This window comes from Vulpes vulpes, chromosome 14, assembly GCF_048418805.1.
Source record: "Vulpes vulpes isolate BD-2025 chromosome 14, VulVul3, whole genome shotgun sequence".
NCBI classification, from domain to species: Eukaryota; Metazoa; Chordata; class Mammalia; order Carnivora; family Canidae; genus Vulpes; species Vulpes vulpes.
This window is the reverse complement of record NC_132793.1, coordinates 84,912,774-84,932,864: the sequence shown is the minus strand read 5'-3', so window position 1 is coordinate 84,932,864 and position 20,091 is coordinate 84,912,774. Positions and strand designations below refer to the sequence as shown.

The following is a 20,091-nucleotide window of genomic DNA, read 5'->3' as shown; positions in this document are numbered from 1 at the left end:
ACCTCCCGCCAGACCACGTATCATCTTGGCAGTTTCTGCTCCCCAGGCGCTGAGGGCACGATGCTGGACTTGCTGGCTTCTTGAGCATGTGCATTAACAAGCACCTGTGTGTTAGATATAAGAGCAAGTGGTTTCAAAGTGGGGCTCATTAGTGCCTTATTCCTGACTGAGCTTCTCTTCTTTGCCACCAGTTGATGGTTAACTGCTTCCTGGGATCGATTTTTTTCCCACCAGCTCCTCATTTCTCTCAGTTCATTGGGCCCTGGACTGCTCACTGAATAATACAGAGCATGAGGAACCTGGGTTTTAATGCTGTGAGGCAGATATTAGTAGTTTTAAATATCTTATACATGATATTTTTTACATTGTTTTCCAGGATTATCTCCCCCTCTGCAACTGTTTAACTTCCTGCTCCCAGGCAGTCTTCAGCCAACTCCTACCTCAACACCAGTACACACACACACACCTCACACCATATCCACATACCTGTCACCCCCACACATTACACCTCACATATACACCCACATGCCTACCTCCCACTCAGATCCACACACATTCATACACTGACCATACCCCCACATGCACATACTACATACCACACACATGCTACACACCTATACCACATACCTTGCATATACACCTCACACACATCCACACACATTCACAGACTATACCCCCCACATGCACATGCTACACACCACACACATTACACAGCTATACCACACACCTCACATATACCCTCCACACACATATTCACACACATTCACACACCAACTACACTCCCCACATACACATACTATACACCACACACATGCTACACACCTATACCACATACCTCACATATACACCCCACATACATACCTTCCACACACATATCCACACACATTCACAGTAGCCACACACCCCACATACATACACTAAACACCACACACACACGTATACCATATCCATACACCTACCAACACATTATACACCACATACACCATACCAAATTCACATACCTAGTAACCTCCTCACACCACATATACATTATACACCGCATACTTCACATATACACCCCACATACCTATCTCCTACACACACATCCACATACATTCATTCAAGCACCAACCACACTCCCCACATACCACACACACCAGAGCATTTCTGCTGCAGTAAATCCCAGTCCCACACCTTCATTTCACAGTACACTGCAAAGCTGGCCTTGTCTCCTGACTTGTTGCTTACACATTCATTCTCATTAGCAGATGATAAGCATCCTGTGGGCAGATAGTGTGTTTACAAACCATAGAACCACCACTAGTCAACCAGGTGCCTGGCCCATCTGTTCATAAATGCACGAGTGAGTGATTAAACCCATCAAAGGCAAATACCTCCCAATGTTTGTATGGACTGAAGAAACACAGATTTTCAGTTTTCTGCCTTAAAGCATGTGCTTCCTTGCTACTTCCCCTGTTCCTTCACCCATCCCCCAGGCAAAGCATGCTTTCTGCCACACAGCAGGACCCTAGGGGACTGAGGCTATGGGATGAGTCTTCCATCACACACACACACACACACACACACACACACACACACACACACACTTACATTCTTCTTCCCTAGCCTGTAAGTTGCAATTTCTATTATGAGGGCTGTTTTAGAAAACAATCTCCGGTGGTCATCAGTATACAAGAATATGGTGCTGCAGATTGTTTTGAAGGCTGAGGCTATTTTCAGCTACAAGAAGCAGCCCTTCTAAGCTCCAGGCTGCCTGGGTACAGCAGTCCCCTCTGTGCTTCATTCCTGTGTCCCAGCCTCTGTGGCTCCAGGAGCCTGGAAGGACAGGGCATGCTGTGCTGTGGGTGTGGGTGTGGCAGTCTCCCCTACACTGGCAGGAGCCTAAGGGAGCTCCTGGCCTGGGGCAGCCAGCGTGTGCCCTAGGTCTGGTAGAACTTATCTGGGATGCTGTTCTGTCAAGCAACCAAGCACAAGCAAAAAAAAAAAAAAAAAAAAAGGTGCTTTGGGTGCAAGATTTGAAATAGAGACTTTGGTAATGAAATTACCTTTCTTTTTATTTCATATTTTAATTTTTTAATAGCTTTGTTGTACAATTTACATATCATACAATTCACCCATTTTAAGTGCACAGTTCAGTGGTTTTCAGTAATTCACAGAATTGTACAACCATTACCAAAATCTAGTGTTAGAGCATTTTTTTTATCACCCCAACAAGATCCCTTTTGATGATCTGCAGTTAAGCCCCACCTCACTACAAGCCCCAGGCCACCACTGATTACTTTCTATCGCTAGAGATTCTCCTTCTCTGGCTGTTTTGTAGAAATGGAATAATTCAATTAGGTAGAGTTACATTTTCTTTTCTTTTTTTAAGATGTTATTTATTTATTCATGAGAGACACACAGAGGGAGGCGAAACACAGGCAGAGGGAGAAGCAGGCTCCCTGCAGGAACCCCGATGCAGGACTCAATCCCAGGACTCTGGATCACAACCTGAGCTGAAGGCAGACACTCAACTGCTGAGCCACCCAGGAACCCCTAGAGTTACATTTTCTACAAGCATGTGGGTTTGGGGGGATCTAGCCCATTAATGGGAGGGCAGTGTCTGTAGCTTCCCTATGAACATTGGATGTACATCATATCTACTTAAAGGAACTTGAAAGGACAGGAAGGTTTTTTAAACTTCCCCAGCTTGGCTGTGGGGCGTGAGGGTCAGTGTTGGCAAGGCTGTTGAATCCCTTCCTCCATTCATTCTTTTTTTTTTAATTTAGTAGTAGAAATATACAGAGCACTGACCCAGTCCCCAGAAGAGAGGAACCATTAGTTCTTTGTCCCTTCTCCTGCCTTCAGGCCTTTGTCTGGACCTCATGAAGCCCAAGGGCATAAGTTACTGGAGGGGGTTTATCTGTCCTCCTCTCCATAACCTGCCAGAAATTCACCTCCAGCTTGTCTTAGGTTGAAGACACCCTTCTCATTAGAAGCTCCTTGTATCCAAGCACTGTCTTCAACTTAAACCTATCAGTCTTTGTTCTGTTCTTAGTCTAGAATCTACATGAGTTAAAATTATCCTCCACATATATTTCTAGATAACCAAGAGTTTTCTCAATTTTTTAAAAGATTTTATTTATTTATTTGAGAGAGAGAGAGTGAGAGAACATGAGCAGGGGAGTGGGGCAGAGGGAGAAGGGGAGGGAGAAGTAGACTCCCACTGAGCAGGAAGCCTGATATGCAGCTCAAACCCAGGACCCCGGATCATGACCTGAGCTGAAGGCAGATGCTTAATGGACTGAGCCACCCAGGTGCCCCTGTATTTTTTTTCTCAATTTTTTTTCTTCCCACCCTCTCCCCTTTTTTCTCAATTTTTAACCTAAGGAAATGCACACCCAGCTCCTCACTAAACAGAGACACAAACACACACACATACACATACACACATACACACATCCCTTTTATATTCTGCTTCTAAACCCTTTTATATTCTGCTTCTAAACCCTTCATCATTTTTATCAGTTATTCTGGGATTTTTTTTTTTACATTCTTTACTTTCTCTTATTGGAGTTTAAAGATGCATAGGCATGGTATGAGCAAGTTTACAGAATTTCTAATTCTTTGCCCAGAAATCCTTTAGAATAGTCTTCAACAAAACATGGTGGGTATTGTTTTTGAAGTTTAAAAGACAAATGAAGCTTCATCTGAGCTTCCTCTTTAGAGACTTTCCAAAAAGACCAAGCTTGTTCTGGACAGGTCTGCCTGTAGTTTGGAGGAGGAGGAGGGGCTGAAGGCCTCTGTAGTCACAATCTCAAGGCCCAGGAGCCTACATCTCCTCTTCTTGAAGGGAACACTGGTGAGCCAGAACAATGTGTGCCTGAGGTACTGACCAAAAAGACAAGCTGAATATCAAAAAAATAATGTATCATTTAACTTGCCTACCATTTCCAGGAGGAATAGACACTGCATATTATAAACAGCATATGAGGTTAGAAACTCAAGGGATTGCTCTGTATTTATTTACTTATTTTTATTTAAAAATTTCTCCCATCTTTATTGAAATATAGTTGACAAATGAAAATGTAATGAGGTGCACAACATGCTGACTTAATATACATATCCATTGTAAAATGGTTTCCACAATCAAGTTAATAAATACATCCTTTACCTCCCATGGTTGGGTTTTGCTTTGTTTTGTTTTTCATGAGAATGTTCTACTCTCTTAGCACATTTCAAGTATACAGCGTTGTTAACTAGAGTCACCATGCTGTACATTAGATCTTCAGAATTGCTCCTCTTTTAAATGAAAGTATGTACCCCTTGACCAGCCCCTGTCCACTTCCCCACCTCCCCAGCCCCCTGGCAACTCACTGTTTCTATGAGTTTAGCTTTTTTTTTTTTTTTAATTAATTTTTATTGGTGTTCAATTTACCAACATACAGAAAAACACCCAGTGCTCATCCCGTCAAGTGTCCACCTCAGTGCCCGTCACCCATTCCCCTCCAACACCCGCCCTCCTCCCCTTCCACCACCCCTAGTTCGTTTCCCCGAGTTCGGAGTCTTTATGTTCTGTCTCCCTTCCTGATATTTCCCAACATTTCTTCTAGCTTTTTTTTTCTTCCAAAATCCACATGTAAGTGAGATCATACAATATTTGTCTTTGGTTTAGTTCACTTATTATAATGCCCTCCAGGTTTATCCATAGTATTGCAAATGGCAGGATTTTCATCTTTTTAAAAGGTTGACTAGTATTCCATTTTGTCTGTGTGTCCGTGTGTGTGTGTGTGTGTGTGTGTGTGTGTGTGTGTGATTTGATAATCCTTTTCTTTGTTCATCCATCCATTGATACTTAGCTTGTTTCCGTTCCTTGGCTATTGCAAATAATGCTGCAGTGAATATCATGAACACGGAGGTGCAGATATTTCTTCCAGATAGTGATGTTGTTTCCTTTGGATATATACCCAGAAGTGGGGTCACTGGATCATATAGTAGTTTTATTTTAATTTTTATGGAAATCTCCAAACTGTTTTCAGTTTACATTCCCACCAGCAGTGTAAGATTGCTATGTATTTAAAGCCCAGCTCAGTCCCCTTCCATATCAGTTTTCCAACTGCTTTGTTGCCCACATAGGCATATTCAAGAGCTCCTGCTACATCGATGTGCGCTGGTTCCCCTTTGATGTGCAGCAGTGCAAGCTGAAGTTTGGGTCCTGGTCTTATGGAGGGTGGTCCTTGGATCTGCAGATGCAGGAGGCAGACATCAGTGGCTACATCCCAAATGGAGAATGGGACCTTGTGGGTAAGCCCAGAAAATACATGAGACTAGCAACCTTGCAGGAAGCCACTTTTATTCCTGTGCTGGCTTTAAAAGTTAGGGATTTTTCACTCTGCGTTTTAGTGTCAGCATTTATTGAACCCTGCAGCAATCTCTATAATTTACTAAGAGCTATACAATAAGAAACAAAAAACAATTAGAAAACTCAGGGCTTTCCATGAGAAACGTGCAGCTATTTAAACAAGTCATTGCTGGTATAGGTGTCCCTGTACTATTAGAGTCCATTCGATTCCTAAAATCAGGTTGGACAGAAAATTGCAGTTCATGGGAACCTATATTCGATGATTTTAAATAGAAAACAATAATTACATTTATAATAATCTAAAGCTTATAGTGTATTATTATTTATAATCATGGTGTCTTAGTCCCTTCAGGCTGCTATGACAGAGTACCATAGGCTGGGTGGCTTATAACAACATAAATTTATTTATTACAGTTCTGGAGGCTGGGAATCCAACATCAAGGTACTGGCAGATCCAATGTCTGCTGAGGGCCTACTTCCTGGTTCCTGAATGGCTGTCTTCAGTGTCTTCTGGCTATATTCTTATGTAGCAGAAGAGAGTAGGGAGTTCTCTGGGCCTCTTGTAAAGGCAATAATCCCACTGCTCCCCTCAAAGGCTCCATCTCCAAATATCATTGCTGTGGGGGTTAGCATTTCAACATACGAATATTGAGGGGATCACAGATGTTCACTACATACCACATCTAGTTCCAACTCATTAAAAAAATTCCCCCAATTTGCTCCAGGATCATTAAGACATTCCTGAATAGCTCTAATAAACCAGAAAGAAAGTTTATTCAAACACTGATTACCCAGGTGTTTTTTGTTTGTTTGTTTTTTAGCATTTAACAAACTCCATGGTTGTTTGTGTGATATACCCATTAAAATAAACAAGCAGGGTAATTTTATTCAGACATGCTTCCTTTCCCCTGCTACTCATGGAGGAATCCCAGGCAAGCGGAGTGAGAAGTTCTATGAGTGCTGCAAAGAGCCCTATCCAGATGTCACCTTCACAGTGACCATTCGCCGCAGGACCCTCTACTATGGCCTCAACCTGCTCATCCCTTGTGTGCTTATCTCTGCGCTAGCCCTCCTTGTCTTCTTGCTCCCTGCAGATTCAGGGGAGAAGATTTCCCTGGGTGAGTGTCCTGATCTTGGGCAGGAGTCTGAGACAGGATGGGAGGGCCTTGACGTGAGGTCAGCTCTGTAGGGATCACTGTGGACAGTGCAGGACATGTCATGGCTTGGGTGCAGAGATGTTGCAAAGCCTGTCTGGTGCATCACACACTGACCTCCCAGTGCAGGGCATCTCCCCGAGACTGTGGGCTCCTGATTTAGACTCCATGTTAGATGCCCATCCATGTTAGATGCCCATGCCCTCTGGAGAATCTGTAGGATCCTTTTATCTTCCACAGAAGATAGGAATGCCCAGGAAGACACCACTGGGTTCTGTCCTGAGGTACCTTACTTTCTTCTCTCCTGCCACCCCATCCTGTTTCTTGGTGGCAGCTGGCTGGCATTCGTTATGGACAGGAAACAGTTTAGTATTAGTTTGCTAATCTGTATATTGCCATACACAGGGTAATTCCTTACAATTATCCAACAGGAAGATAAGAAAACTAATACTTAGAATGGTGAAATTAATTTCTCAACATCTTAAAGAGTTACTAAAGATCATGTTTAGTACATATAGAAATCATCCTCAAACCCATATCTACAGTCACATAGCTAGTAAGCAGCAAAATCAAGACCATAAGTCAGGTCTTCAGATTGCATTTTTTTTCTCCCTGCTATACATAACTACTTCTCAATCCTAATATAATTAAGAAAATGAGAGATATTTCTGTTAAGTTCAGTAACCATTTGTGTATTGTTGTTCTAAAGTTCTCGTTCCCAAACTTACCTCCATCTGGGATTCTGGTAAATGATGTGAACAGTCCCCAGAAAAATGGCCATGCCCATAAATACAGATAACCCTGCATTTGGTTTCAGGATGTCACTGACCCCTCCTCCACACCTCTCTAGTTCTTTGAATCTCAGGTTAGGCACAGTTAGATGGAATTGAGCCTTATCATCTCTTCTGTCTCAGGCACTGCTGTGTGTTTATGTTTTAGGGATAACAGTTTTACTCTCTCTTACGGTCTTCATGTTGCTGGTGGCTGAGATCATGCCTGCGACATCTGACTCGGTACCCTTGATAGGTAAGCAAGTGTCAGGCCTCTCTTGAAGACATAGGCTTAGAGAGTGCCAAGAATTTCCTAGCACAGGCACAGAGCAGAAACCTGTTGTCTATATCCTGGACAGCCACATGCCCAGAGGGAGTGACTTGCTGTAACTGTTCAGAGTGAACCATGGCCTCTGCTCACCTGGGCATATATAAGGGGAATGCAAGGAGTCCAGATTTGTGGTTTGGCTTGAAGATGCAGAAATGTACCCTTCCTCCCATTGTTCTCCCCTTCACACTTGTTCTGCAGCCAGAGATTTTTTTTTCTTTGAGATTTGTTAGAGATTTGTTTCTTTAGCTTGAGTTATTGTTTTTCTACAAATCCTTTGTCAGAATGGGAAGGGCTCACATTTTAACTCCTGGCCCTTGTTTCCTGAGATACCTCGATGTCTCTGGATAAAGTTAAAGCTTGCGACAAAATGTAAACAGGACAAATATGTTTTGGCCAAGACAGATATAAAGCATGACCTCCTGCCCAGGGCAGAATGGCCAAAATAGGAGATAGCATCATTTGTGGCTATGCATCTCCCTGGATTAGAATAAGCAAGAACATGCAGAGGGGTGCGCAGTGGTCTAGTGGTCAGGATCTGGTACTCTTTACACTATAGCCAGGATTCTGCTCCTGGTCAGGGAACCAGACCCCCAAGCCAGTTTTAAGAATGGGAAGGAAACATTCTAACAGTGGATATTAGATTTAATATGAAAATCACTACTCCAGTTTGGTGATGGAGTTCAGAAAGAAGAACAGAGTTTGTGATTACTTATGTTGGCCCATGCCACCTGAGGGCCAACCTGTGTGGTTAGTAAGGGAGGGTAGGAGTAAGGGAGCCTGTTTATCATACACAGATACCCCTAGGCTTCACAAAATAGGAGGCCAAGGCTCTTTTTTTGTGAGTTCCCTTAATGTGTCATATTTTGGCCAGAGAGAGAGAGAGAGACTGTTGGTGTTAAAAGCCTTGGTGGGTGTTCCTATCAGTGGGTCTCACTACCATCCAGGGGGCAAAGAACCATGTTTCAACCTGACGGTCTGAGCCACTCTTCCTATCTTCCAACACAATGCTTTTAATAGAGACTTGCAAAGGAAAGCACCTTCTACAGGGCACTTGGCAGGCCCTGCCTTGACTAATGACCCAGTGGGAAAAAGGCATGGTTGATGCTTAGCCCATGTCTAAAAAGATGGGATGCTGTAGGCCTCTGATGTTGTTGAGATTATTTGACCCTGGATACCTCCAGAGGTCTTTGTATTAATCTATTCAGGCTGCTATGATAAAATTTCACAGATCGGGTAGCCTACAGAACAGAAATGTATTTGCTTTCAGTTCTGAAGGTTGAAAGTCTAAGATCAAGGTGCAAGCAGGTTTGATATCTTTGGAGGCCTCTCTGCTTGACTTGTAGATGACCACCCTCTTTCTGTGCCATCACATGGTCTTTCCTCTCTGGGTGGATCCCTGGTACTCCTTTCTGTATCCAAATTTCACCTCTTGTAAGGACACAAGTCAGATTGGATCAGAACCCACTCTAAGGACCCCATTTTAACTTAATCCCCTCTTTAAAGGCCCTGTCCTCAAATCCAGTCATATTTTAAGGTACCAGGGGTTAGAGCTTCAACATATGCATTTGAGGAGGCCACAGCTCAACCTATAGCAGTCACAGTTTTGTTCACTCTCCTTCCACTTCTTAGAGGTTTCTGGTGCTAACTTGAAGTCTCAAATGTCCATCTCTGGCAGCTTTTCATAGGTACCTCTTGGTTCCCATGGGGGACAGAGAGTTCATTCCTGCCTGGAGAGAAGGAGGCATTCTTAACCAAGTGTGTGGCCATGCACTTAGCCTCCACACCGGGATATTCTCTTCTTAGAGCTCAGCCCCCTGGAGCTGAAAGCCACACTGAAGGTCTAATAATCAAAGTTGCCAATCAAAGAATGTCTTCCTTTTTCTAGGCTTTCTTCTACATCCTTGGCTCATATAATTTCTCATTCCTGCACCAGCCCTGCAAGGAAGGCATTGCCATCTCTGTTATGCTGGTGAAGAATCGAGGCCCAGACAGCCTGAGTAGCCTGTCTAAACTCATAGATGTCTAAACTCATGGGTGGGGTAGTGGGTTAGGGGAGAGCTGTTTCAGATGCTCAATGCTGCTTCTCACCTGGGCCAAGGGAGAAAAATGCATCCTTACCCATAAGAGCTGAAACTTCTCAGCTGCGAAAGTCACTTTCACATCTTCCTCAGACAACTAACATCTCCTCCTAGCTCTTATTAGATGGGACCAGACTCACTTTCCACAGTAATTAGGTATCCCTCTGGTGATGCCCAGGTGTGCCCTTTCCACATCACTGCCTCCAGCATGTCCCTGGCCTACAGTTATCATGATGAGGATCACACCCTCACTACCCCAGTGTTTTCAGTTTCCATAACTGTCCACACTTTTCTCCTGGGAATAATCTTGTCAGAATCCTATGAAGCACTGTTAACCCTCACTGAAGGAGGAGGCCGACAGAGTTCACAGAGGGTAGTGAGCTGGGCCAGGCCGCTTGTGTGGATGGGAAAGTGGGTCTCCTTGCTCTAGGACAGCCTCTCCTTGCTGGGAATGTTGGGGGGAGGTCTGCAGGCCTAGAGGTGGTCTTACCTTGCTCTTGGCTTTGCCACTGAGTCCCAGGCAGGCAGGCAGAGAGACTGGTGTTGGGGTCTGCCTGCCACACTGTGATGCTTGTGCCATGGAGGCCCCATGTCTCACCCTGTGTCTCTTGTCTCTGCAGCCCAGTACTTTGCCAGCACCATGATCATCGTGGGCCTCTCCGTGGTCGTGACAGTGATTGTGCTGCAGTATCACCACCATGACCCTGACGGTGGCAAGATGCCCAAGTGGGTCCGTTCCTCTGCCCTTCACCACAGGAAGTCAGGGGCCGTCCCCAGGGGAGGCTCCATGGATGAATTGTCTATTTTAAAAACCCACAAACAGCTAGGTGTTCCTAAACAAAGAGCAGTACTTCCCATACCTCCTCACTTATCTGCATCATTGCATTATCTCTGTATAAAGGATAGTTATGATGAGCATGCTTTTAGGGGTCCATGACACTGTTCTTGTAATCTGATGTTCCAGAACAGGGTTCACATACTGACCACTCTGTATATTTTGCTACCATAGTGTTTATAAAACTACTTTTTGCATATACACTGTGGAGAACTGTGCAGTGGTTGAAAGCAACAGACGACATAAGCACTCATCCATGTGGTTGGATCTTCTAAACAGAATGAGGAGTGAAAGGGTAAGGGAGAGTGAGCCATGTAATAATACATGTAGTCAATTCATGTAGGAATGTCATCTTACCACAGGCCTATAAAATAAAGGTTAGTGGTTACCGGTGGGGAAGAGGGATAGGATAAAAGCAAAAGGATGAAAAATAAACAATTGAACCTAACAGCCTGTTGTATCAGCCCAGGGAACACCACACACCTTCCCAGCATCTGCTTAGCACCATGCACTGAGATGTGGGTGGATGCTTACCCAACCACATACTGTGCTCCTTCGGAGTCCAGTATCTGAAGCTGTATGCCTATCCTCATCTGAGACTCGGGAAACCTTGATTAGGGTCAAACATGGCCTGGGCTTTCCTCACCTCAGCATAGTGGGACCCCTTACCCAAGGCAGGGGAGGGATGCTTCCCACGCCTGATTCTTACTTGGGCCCTGCAAACTTTCTGGTCTTCTTGCCTAGAGAGCATGGCCTAGGGACGGTAGGAGCTAAAGGAGCCCTCTTGTGTCAAAACAAGCCTGTTTGCTTTGGAGACTTACAGCCTTGCATCCAAGTTCAGAAGGGAGTATAAGACTCACCAACGTGCTACATGCAGGTGCAAGGAGTAAGGTGCATTTTATAACCTCCAGGAACAGGGAGTGCCCAGGCCTTCTAAAAATATTCATTATGCAACAATTTATAGTTACCAAAAAGTGAACTTAGGAAAGATCCAAATAAAAAAAAATGACCTTACCAAGTTACTGTGTTCTCTTGGGTTCTTTTCCACAGCAAATGCTTACACTTAAAAAGGACTTTCTCTCAAAGCTCATTGCATCAGCAGTGGAGTGAGCTCTCAGAAATGGTGCTATCTCCCACACATGTCACATCACTGCAGTCTGTGGGCTTGTTTTGAGCCCCCCATTAAAAGCTGGGACACTTTGGCAGACATTCACCTACAATGTCATCTGACTTTTATAACCCTGACACACTGTCTACCCTGCTTCCATTTGAAATAGATAATACATTGACACGTTTCAAAAGTCAAAATAAAAGTAAATTACAGGAAAGGAAATCCTGCTCTCACTCCTGCCCCTCACTGTGCTTCCAACAATAATACTGATAGTCATTTTAAGTAATTTCTTCATTATCCTTCAAGTGTTTGTTTATGCAAGTGTAAAACTAACACCACATATTATTATTTATGTTTAAGACATGAAGACACAAAACCATATTTAATGGCCTGATAATACTTTACTGTCCAGAAAAAAATCTTAATTAAAAGCATATCCTAATTTTTCACCGATCAGCACAGGCGTGTATTAAAACCAATGGCTACAAATGAAATATGAAGCTTGTACTGCTCGTTTTCAATATATGGAGCCAACTGCATTTTTCTTTCTTTCTATGTGTATTGGAAACATAAACAGCCTCCAAAGGACTTTTATTATGATGTGTTTCTATGAAGAAGATACTGCTGGTGCCGTGGCTTTATGTGACATTTACGCAGCTAACCACAAAACCATAACCTAACAGAAGAGGTCATGAGCAGTTTGATAAGTGCCAAGAGGATCATTTCATCTCTTGAGATGCTGTAGCCTTGAAAGCTAATAATTCAGGCTATGGAATTAAAAATAGACTTGGTAGTGTGGATCACATTAGCTTGAAATGTGCTCCAGGGTATGCACAGACCCTTTCCCCCAATACACACACACACTCCATGTGTACAGCTACCCCTGGGTTAAGACGCACTCATTGCCCAATGTATTCCTTTGAGCTCTGGTCCAATCTTCCAGTGCCTTTGAAGTGGGGCATGGGCTAAAGTCACAGGAGTTTTGAAGAACACTTCATAGACTTTTTTACATGAGCAGTGGCAGCCTAAAGATATAGGTGACTTGCTTACAATAAGACCTTGAGCCAATTTATTACGGTTTTTGAAGCCTCCGTTTCTTTATCTGTAAAATGGGTGGAGGCATTATACTCACTCATATACTCATTATACTCAGAGCCCCTGAGAGGCCCAAGTGAGATGGCATGTATTCTGAGACTCCTGTGGAAGGCCAGACTGACCTTTGGATTCATGTGAGGCCATGTGTTTCTGTTCCTTACTGATCATGGAAAATCCTCCTGGGTATGCAGACAGGCTTTTCCAGGCTCTGGAGGTTTGTCCATAGGGTGTGGGCAACATATATATAGAATGCTATCTGCTGTGAACAAAGGGTTATCTTTTTTTAAAAATTTAAATTCAATTAGACAACATACAGTACATCATTAGTTTCAGATGTAGAGTTCAGTAATTCATCAGTTGCCTAGAATACCCAGTGCTCATCCCATCATGTGCCCTCCTTAATGCCCATCACCCAGTTCTCTTTACAGCTGCAGTGAACTTGCTCTTTCACCTTCTTTTCATTGCTTGTCTCCAGACTGGTCTACTGCAGTTATCTCTGATAAGATGCCATTAAAAAGTGCTACAGACATGAACTTCACAACTTACTGCCTGTACTTGCAGGTGGGAAACATATTTGTTGTGTTGCTCATGGAATTCACCCACAATCATAAATCAAAATTAAAACCATTATCTGGGTAATCTCAGGGAAAGGGCACACTTTTCATATACTTGTCTAAATAAGCTTACAAAAATTTTTTTTTGACCTGTATCATGGCCTCACATGGCTCTTTCTTTTCATCAGAGGGAAAAATAAGAAATCTCAATGATTTCTCTCCAGTGTCTTCTATGCAAGTAGGCAATGTATGTTGATAAAGCACTTCAAACCAGAGATTGGCAAACTGTGGCCCCAGCAGTGATATGCGGCCTGCAAGCTGCTTTTGCAAACAAAATGTTACCAGAAAAAAGCCACGCTTGCTTCTTCACATGTTTTCATGACTAATTTGTACTTTATTAGCGGAACTAAGTAGTTGCATAAGAGGCCTTATGGACTTTATTATGTGGTCCATAAGTCTGCCAGCTCCTGCTTTATATTTTTCCGAGTACTTTCCCGCATATCATCTTAGTCTCCACTGCAGCCTAATGAATCAGGCTGAAGGTTCCCAAACTTCCCTGGTTCACAGCACCTTCAGTGTCTCAAGGATTTTTTTCATAGCCCCTAAGGCAAAAGAAATACCTAATGGCTTTCTTTATTACATTAGTCAAAACGACTTAATAAGTACTTATGACAGGCCACTTGGCACCTGTTGGCACAGCACACGCACCCTCATTTTCTGTTCCACATTGACGTTCTTGGCACTTGCTTTTGTTTTGTTTTTTAAACATTTATTTATTTATTTATGATAGACATGGGGGGGCAGAGACACAGGAGGAGGGAGAAGTAGGCTCCATGCCGGGAGCCCGACGTGGGACTCGATCCTGGGACTCCAGGATTGCGCCCTGGGCCAAAGGCAGGCACTAAACCGCTGAGCCACCCAGGGATCCCCTGGCACTTGCTTTTGATCAGGACAACAAAAACCTGCTTTGCAATGATATGCTATCATTGCAAGGGACCTGATGTTATAGTTTGAACTGCCCCAAGCTAGGGTATCATGCAGCATCTGATAGGCATCATAGGATTGCCCTTGAAACAATTTTAAATCTCCAGGGGTGTGCTCCTGTAAGAGGGCCATGACATACCAGGGTACCTCACTGGCACTTAGGTATGATGGACGCTAGTTACAGATGAGGAAAGACTAGAAAGAGAAAGTGACTTGTCTTGTTCACACAGCTCAGGCAGGGCTCTTTCTGCAAGCTACCCCTCTCCTCCTGCCTGTCTGCCCTGAGACTACAGCCTGTCTGCCACTGAGAATTCAGCTCATCTGTAGGATGACTTCCTGCGTTGATTTACTCTAGGCTCACATGTGACTCAACCATTGTAAGGCATTGGCACTGCTTGCCTGTGTAGGCTCACCCGGGAAGTGGTGGGGGCCTGTCACTCCCAGGATCCACCTAGTAGGGCTGGGATCAGGATCAGCTGATGCTCACTTCCTGTCCACCCCTAACTGCCCTGTTGTCTCCCCAGACCAGAGTCATCCTTCTGAACTGGTGCGCATGGTTCCTGCGCATGAAGAGGCCGGGGGAAGACAAGGTGCGGCCAGCCTGCCAGCATAAGCAGCGCCGCTGCAGCCTGGCCAGTGTGGAGATGAGCGCAGTGGCAGGGCCGCCTACCACCAATGGCAACCTGCTCTACATCGGCTTCCGTGGCCTGGATGGTGTGCACTGTGCCCCCACCCCCGACTCCGGTGTCGTGTGTGGCCGCATGGCCTGCTCCCCCACGCACGACGAGCACCTCCTGCATGGCGGGCAGCCCTCGGAGGGAGACCCGGATCTGGCCAAGATCCTAGAGGAGATCCGATACATCGCCAACCGCTTCCGCTGCCAGGACGAGAGTGATGCCATCTGCAGTGAGTGGAAGTTCGCGGCCTGCGTGGTGGACCGCCTGTGTCTCATGGCCTTTTCCGTCTTCACCATCATCTGCACCATCGGCATCCTGATGTCAGCTCCAAACTTCGTCGAGGCAGTATCCAAAGACTTTGCTTAACCTGGTCCTGATCCCCAGCATGTAGGAAAAGCACAGACAGGCGATGCCATTGGCTTGGGGAGAATTTGGGGTGCTAATCCCACAGCCACACTAGACATGAGGATGCTGATTTACCCGTTGCGCTTGCTGCTAGTCATATTAATTAGAATTACCTTGTTATTTTCAGTAATAGGATCTCAGCACGTTTTTTTTTTTAATCCTCTCAGATGGTCTACTTGATATTCTTGGGAGGTCCATGGGGTCGCCAGCACCACCAAGAGGTCATTTTTCCCATTTTCCAAAGTCTGGTGAGCCCTTCAGAGAAGTCAGGTTGGCTCAGGACTGCCAGGGAAGACCTGTACAGTTGGTTGCATGCCTGCATGTCACTTGCCAAGAGAGTCTACATGAAAATTCAGCATATGCTTTTGCCTGTTTATAAACCTAAATTGAAAGTAGTAATAGTAATAAACCACACTCACTAGATTCATTCAAATAATTGGTAAAAGGAAACAAAACTAAAACTTAAAACCTAACTGCTGTTTTTTTCTGCAATTCAGATTTTGTTTTCCTCTACCGGACATGGCAGAAACAATTTTACACTGTTCCTACATTTTAAGAGAGAGAGAGATAGTTGGCCTTGAACATTGTGCTTTTACCAGCCTGATTTCTGCCAACCTACCCTGTGGGGGGAATCATGGAGGACACAGATATGTGTTGATTCTGAACTAGGACCAGCTCTGGGCAAGTCAGAGGGATTTCTGAGATCCCAGGTGACTTCTACACTTCCTGTGCTACCCTCAGACACTGGGGAATTTACTTCGCTCTATTCTGAAAAACCCAAAGGACAAATAGAGTTCTATTAGAATTATCAGCCCAATGTAATAGCTAAAGTTAAATTAAACCAGCTATATGTTTTGTTTTGTTTTAATAATTTATTAGATGCTTCTCATGTACTAGAGTTGATTAGTCTTAGAATAAATGTGTGGGTACATACAAATGCACAACATAAAGTGAAAGTATGCTATGCTTTTCTTTATGTATCAAGGCCAGGGGGCAGAGTCTGGGACCTCTTCTGGTTCCTTGTATGACAGGAACTGGGAAGGAGATGATGTGGCCAGTGGTTTCCTGGATGAAATGCCAGTGGAAGGCAGCAGGAGGGGCTGGCAGGCTGTACAACCAGTAACTCAGTCTCTTGCATTTAGGGATCTGCTTTCCCACAGCTCAACTACCCCAGCTTTAGCCAAGAAAGATGGCTTGAACAGGTAGATTCATTGGAGATAAGCATTTTGAAAGCAAGGGAAACTTTATTTTTTTTTAATTTTTTAATAAATGTATTTTTTATTGGTGTTCAATTTGTCAACATACAGAATAACAGTGCTCATCCCGTCAAGTGCCCCCTCAGTGCCCGCCACCCAGTCACCCCCACCCCCCGCCCACCTCCCCTTCCACCACCCCTAGTTCACTTCCCAGAGTTAGGAGTCTTTCATGTTCTTATTTCATGTTCTGTCCCCCTTTCTGATATTTTAAACCCATGTGGTGACACAGTTCTCCACTTACATTATCTGGCTGATAATGATCACTCTGCCTCTTCCCAGTCTTATTTTTTAATGAGATTAGAGGGAGACACAACAAAATCTCTCCTGTTGTTTCATCTAGTAACAGATCAGAGCTCGAAACTACAGAAGGCTTGGAGCTCTTGGGGTTTCTTAATTTGCTTCTAACCCCTGAGATCGGTATATTATGAGGGAGATTAGATTTTCAGAGCAAAAAAATTGCATGCCTTTCTCCAGCCATTTATTTCACTCATTTCTGGGTAATGCACATGGATTTGTTTGTGACAAATACCCACCATTTGCTTCAACGTGGATGGAACTGAAGGGTATTATGCTGAGTGAAATAAGTCAATTGAAGATTTTGCACTGAGGAGAAAGGAGGCTTGTGCATGCTGTGTGTGTGTGGGTGGGGGCACTTGAGCACTGAGTGTGCAGTAAAGTGTTTAAAACCTTGTTTACAACAAGAAAGCTGATAAGTTAGGGCATTCTAGCATCATGCCCTTTGGAGCAGGGTTGTCCTCAGAGTTCACCCATTCTACATGGGACAGATGAACAATGCACAGTCTTTTTTCTCTTTTCTGTCTATTGTAGACACGGGTGGAAGTGTTTTGATAAAAAGAGAATGCTTCATTTCTTATTACTACTGCAAAATGAATCCCTACAACATTTTTTCTTGAAAAAAAAAACTTTTTGATTTTGTATTTTATACAGAAAAATATTTAAAAAAGTAAACAAAAGTAGTTTATATGTTGACCACTCAAATAATACTCTGCCATTTTAAAAGATAATAATAAGGAGAAGATGCACATGTAATAAGAAAAGTGTTAATGGCTACAGGGGCTACCAGTGAAAGAGCTTCTGGGGACTGGGGGGCATTTCCAGAAAGGAAGAAAAAGAAAAGGAGGAGGCCAGGAGGGGGAGAAAGGGAACATGAAGAGAGACTCCTTTACTACAGCTCATGCTATGCATGGCTCTCTACATTTTGCTTTCCACACTTAGTGTTTTATCCTTCCATAACAACATATAAAGATCTACCTCATTCTTCTTAATAGCTACTTACCATTCCATTGTCTTGGTGCACATAATTTCTTTGGTTAGTCTATTAATTAACATATAGAGTATTTCCAGTTTTTATTTTTATATACAAATCTGTAATTAGCATCCTTGATTTATATCTTAGCATACTTTTGTGACCATATCTTGGTATAAATTCTAAGGTGGAAGTAGAATTGCTGGATTTAAGGCTATGTGCATTTAATGTTTTGGTAGATATTGCCAGATTACCCTCCAAATACTGATCAATGGATATACCTAAAAAAGTATAATGAAAAGGCCAATTTCTCAACTTTCTCAGTACTGGGTATTATCAAACTTAATTTTTTTCCAATCTGGTGAAAAATTATATTGCACTGTTATTCTGATTTAGTTCATTTTATTATGAATGAATATCTTTCAGATATATTTTAGAAATTTCAGTTTTTGTAAATGTATGTCTTTTACATAATTTTGGATTACTTGGCTTTTTCTTAATAAATTTGCCTGTGTACTTTGGAAATTTCCTTATATCTTGAAAATATTCCAATTTGTTTAGAAAATATTTTTATTTATTTATCTTTTGATGTTATTTATTGATTTGGTTATTTCTTAGCATATAGAAAGTTTAAAGTTTTATGTTGTCAATTTATCCATATTTGCTTGGTAGATACTGGGATTTGTTTCCAGTTTTAAAAGGCCTTCTCCATTCTAAGGTTATAAATAAATGTACTCATATTTTCTTCTAAATTCTTATGGTTTCACTTGTTTACATCTTTTAACTCCTTGGGATTCAGTTACTGCAGAAAATGGTAAAAATGCATCTTTTTTTCCTCCCCAAATGGTTAGTCAGTTGTGCCAAAAAGTATGTAATAGTGTATCCCTGTAATACAGTTAGTCTTTTCCCCATTTTTTTCAAAATGCCACCTAGTTTGTAAACTAAATCCCTGTAAGTGTTTTAGGGCTATTTCTAATTAATTTGTCTCTCTGTAAATGCTTTTAGTTTCTGAAGCTTTGTTCAGGGTAATATCAAATTTTCATATGAATATCAATATTTTCAACTCAACCATCTCCTCAACACTTCTTGCCTCATCCTTCCACTTTTTCTCTCTCCCTCTCTCATACACATTTTTTAATTTAAACAAGTTATTTTAGATTTGTGTGGAATCAGAAAAGACCCTGAATAGCCAGGGGAATTTTAAAAAAGAAAACCATAGCTGGGGGCATCACAATGCCAGATTTCAGGTTGTACTACAAAGCTGTGGTCATCAAGACAGTGTGGTACGGGCACAAAAACAGACACATAGATCAATGGAACAGAATAGAGAATCCAGAAGTGGACCCTCAACTTTATGGTCAACTAATACTCAATAAAGGAGGAAAGACTATCCACTGGAAGAAAGACAGTCTCTTCAATAAATGGTGCTGGGAAAATTGGACATCCACATGCAGAAAAATGAAACTAGACCACTCCCTTGCACCATACACAAAGATAAACTCAAAATGGATGAAAGATCTAAATGTGAGACAAGATTCCATCAAAATCCTAGAGGAGAACACAGGCAACACCCTTTCTGAACTCAGCCACAGTAACTTCTTGCAAGATACATCCTCGAAGGCAAAAGAAACAAAAGCCAAAATGAACTATTGGGACTTCATCAAGATAAGAAGCTTTTGCACAGCAAAAGATACAGTCAAAGACCACCTACAGAATGGGAGAAGATATTTGCAAATGACATATCAGATAAAGGGCTAGTTTCCAAGATCTATAAAGAACTTATTAAACTCAACAGCAAAGAAACAAACAATCCAATCATGAAATGGACAAAAGACATGAACAGAAATCTCACAGAGGAAGACATAGACAGAGCCAACACGCCCATGAGAAAATGCTCTGCATCACTTGCCATCAGGGAAATACAAATCAAAACCACAATGAGATACCACCTTACACCAGTGAGAATGGGGAAAATTAACAAGGCAGGAAGCCACAGATGTTGGAGAGGATGTGGAGAAAAGGGAACCCTCTTACACTGTTGGTGGGAATGTGAACTGGTGCAGCCACTCTGGAAAACTGTGTGGAGGTTCCTCAAAGAGTTAAAAATAGACCTGCCCTACGACCCAGCAATTGCAATGTTGGGGATTTACCCCAAAGATTCAGATGCAACAAAACGCTGGGACACCTGCACCTCCTCCCCTTCCACCACCCCTATTTCTCAGAGTTAGGAGTC

At 43.0% G+C, this 20,091-nt stretch overlaps 1 protein-coding gene across 10 annotated transcripts in view; it reads left to right on the top strand.

Moving 5' to 3' along the window:
* LOC112910145 (CHRNA7-FAM7A fusion protein) overlaps positions 1 to 18,610 on the top strand; it is a 326,471-nt gene extending 307,861 nt beyond the window's left edge. For 7 of the 10 annotated variants that reach the window (XM_072737044.1, XM_072737042.1, XM_025986398.2 and 4 more), the window contains 5 exons: positions 5,116 to 5,283; positions 6,265 to 6,459; positions 7,435 to 7,521; positions 10,295 to 10,404; positions 14,778 to 18,610. In XM_072737044.1, coding sequence (XP_072593145.1) covers positions 5,116 to 5,283; positions 6,265 to 6,459; positions 7,435 to 7,521; positions 10,295 to 10,404; positions 14,778 to 15,296 — 1,079 coding nt within the window. In that variant the 3' untranslated portion in view covers positions 15,297 to 18,610. Of the gene's footprint in view, positions 1 to 5,115; positions 5,284 to 6,162; positions 6,460 to 7,434; positions 7,522 to 10,294; positions 10,405 to 14,777 lie in introns of all 10 variants that reach the window. The other 3 variants (XM_072737043.1, XM_072737041.1, XM_072737040.1) reach the window with 1 other exon arrangement.
* The last annotated feature ends 1,481 nt before the right edge of the window (positions 18,611 to 20,091 follow it).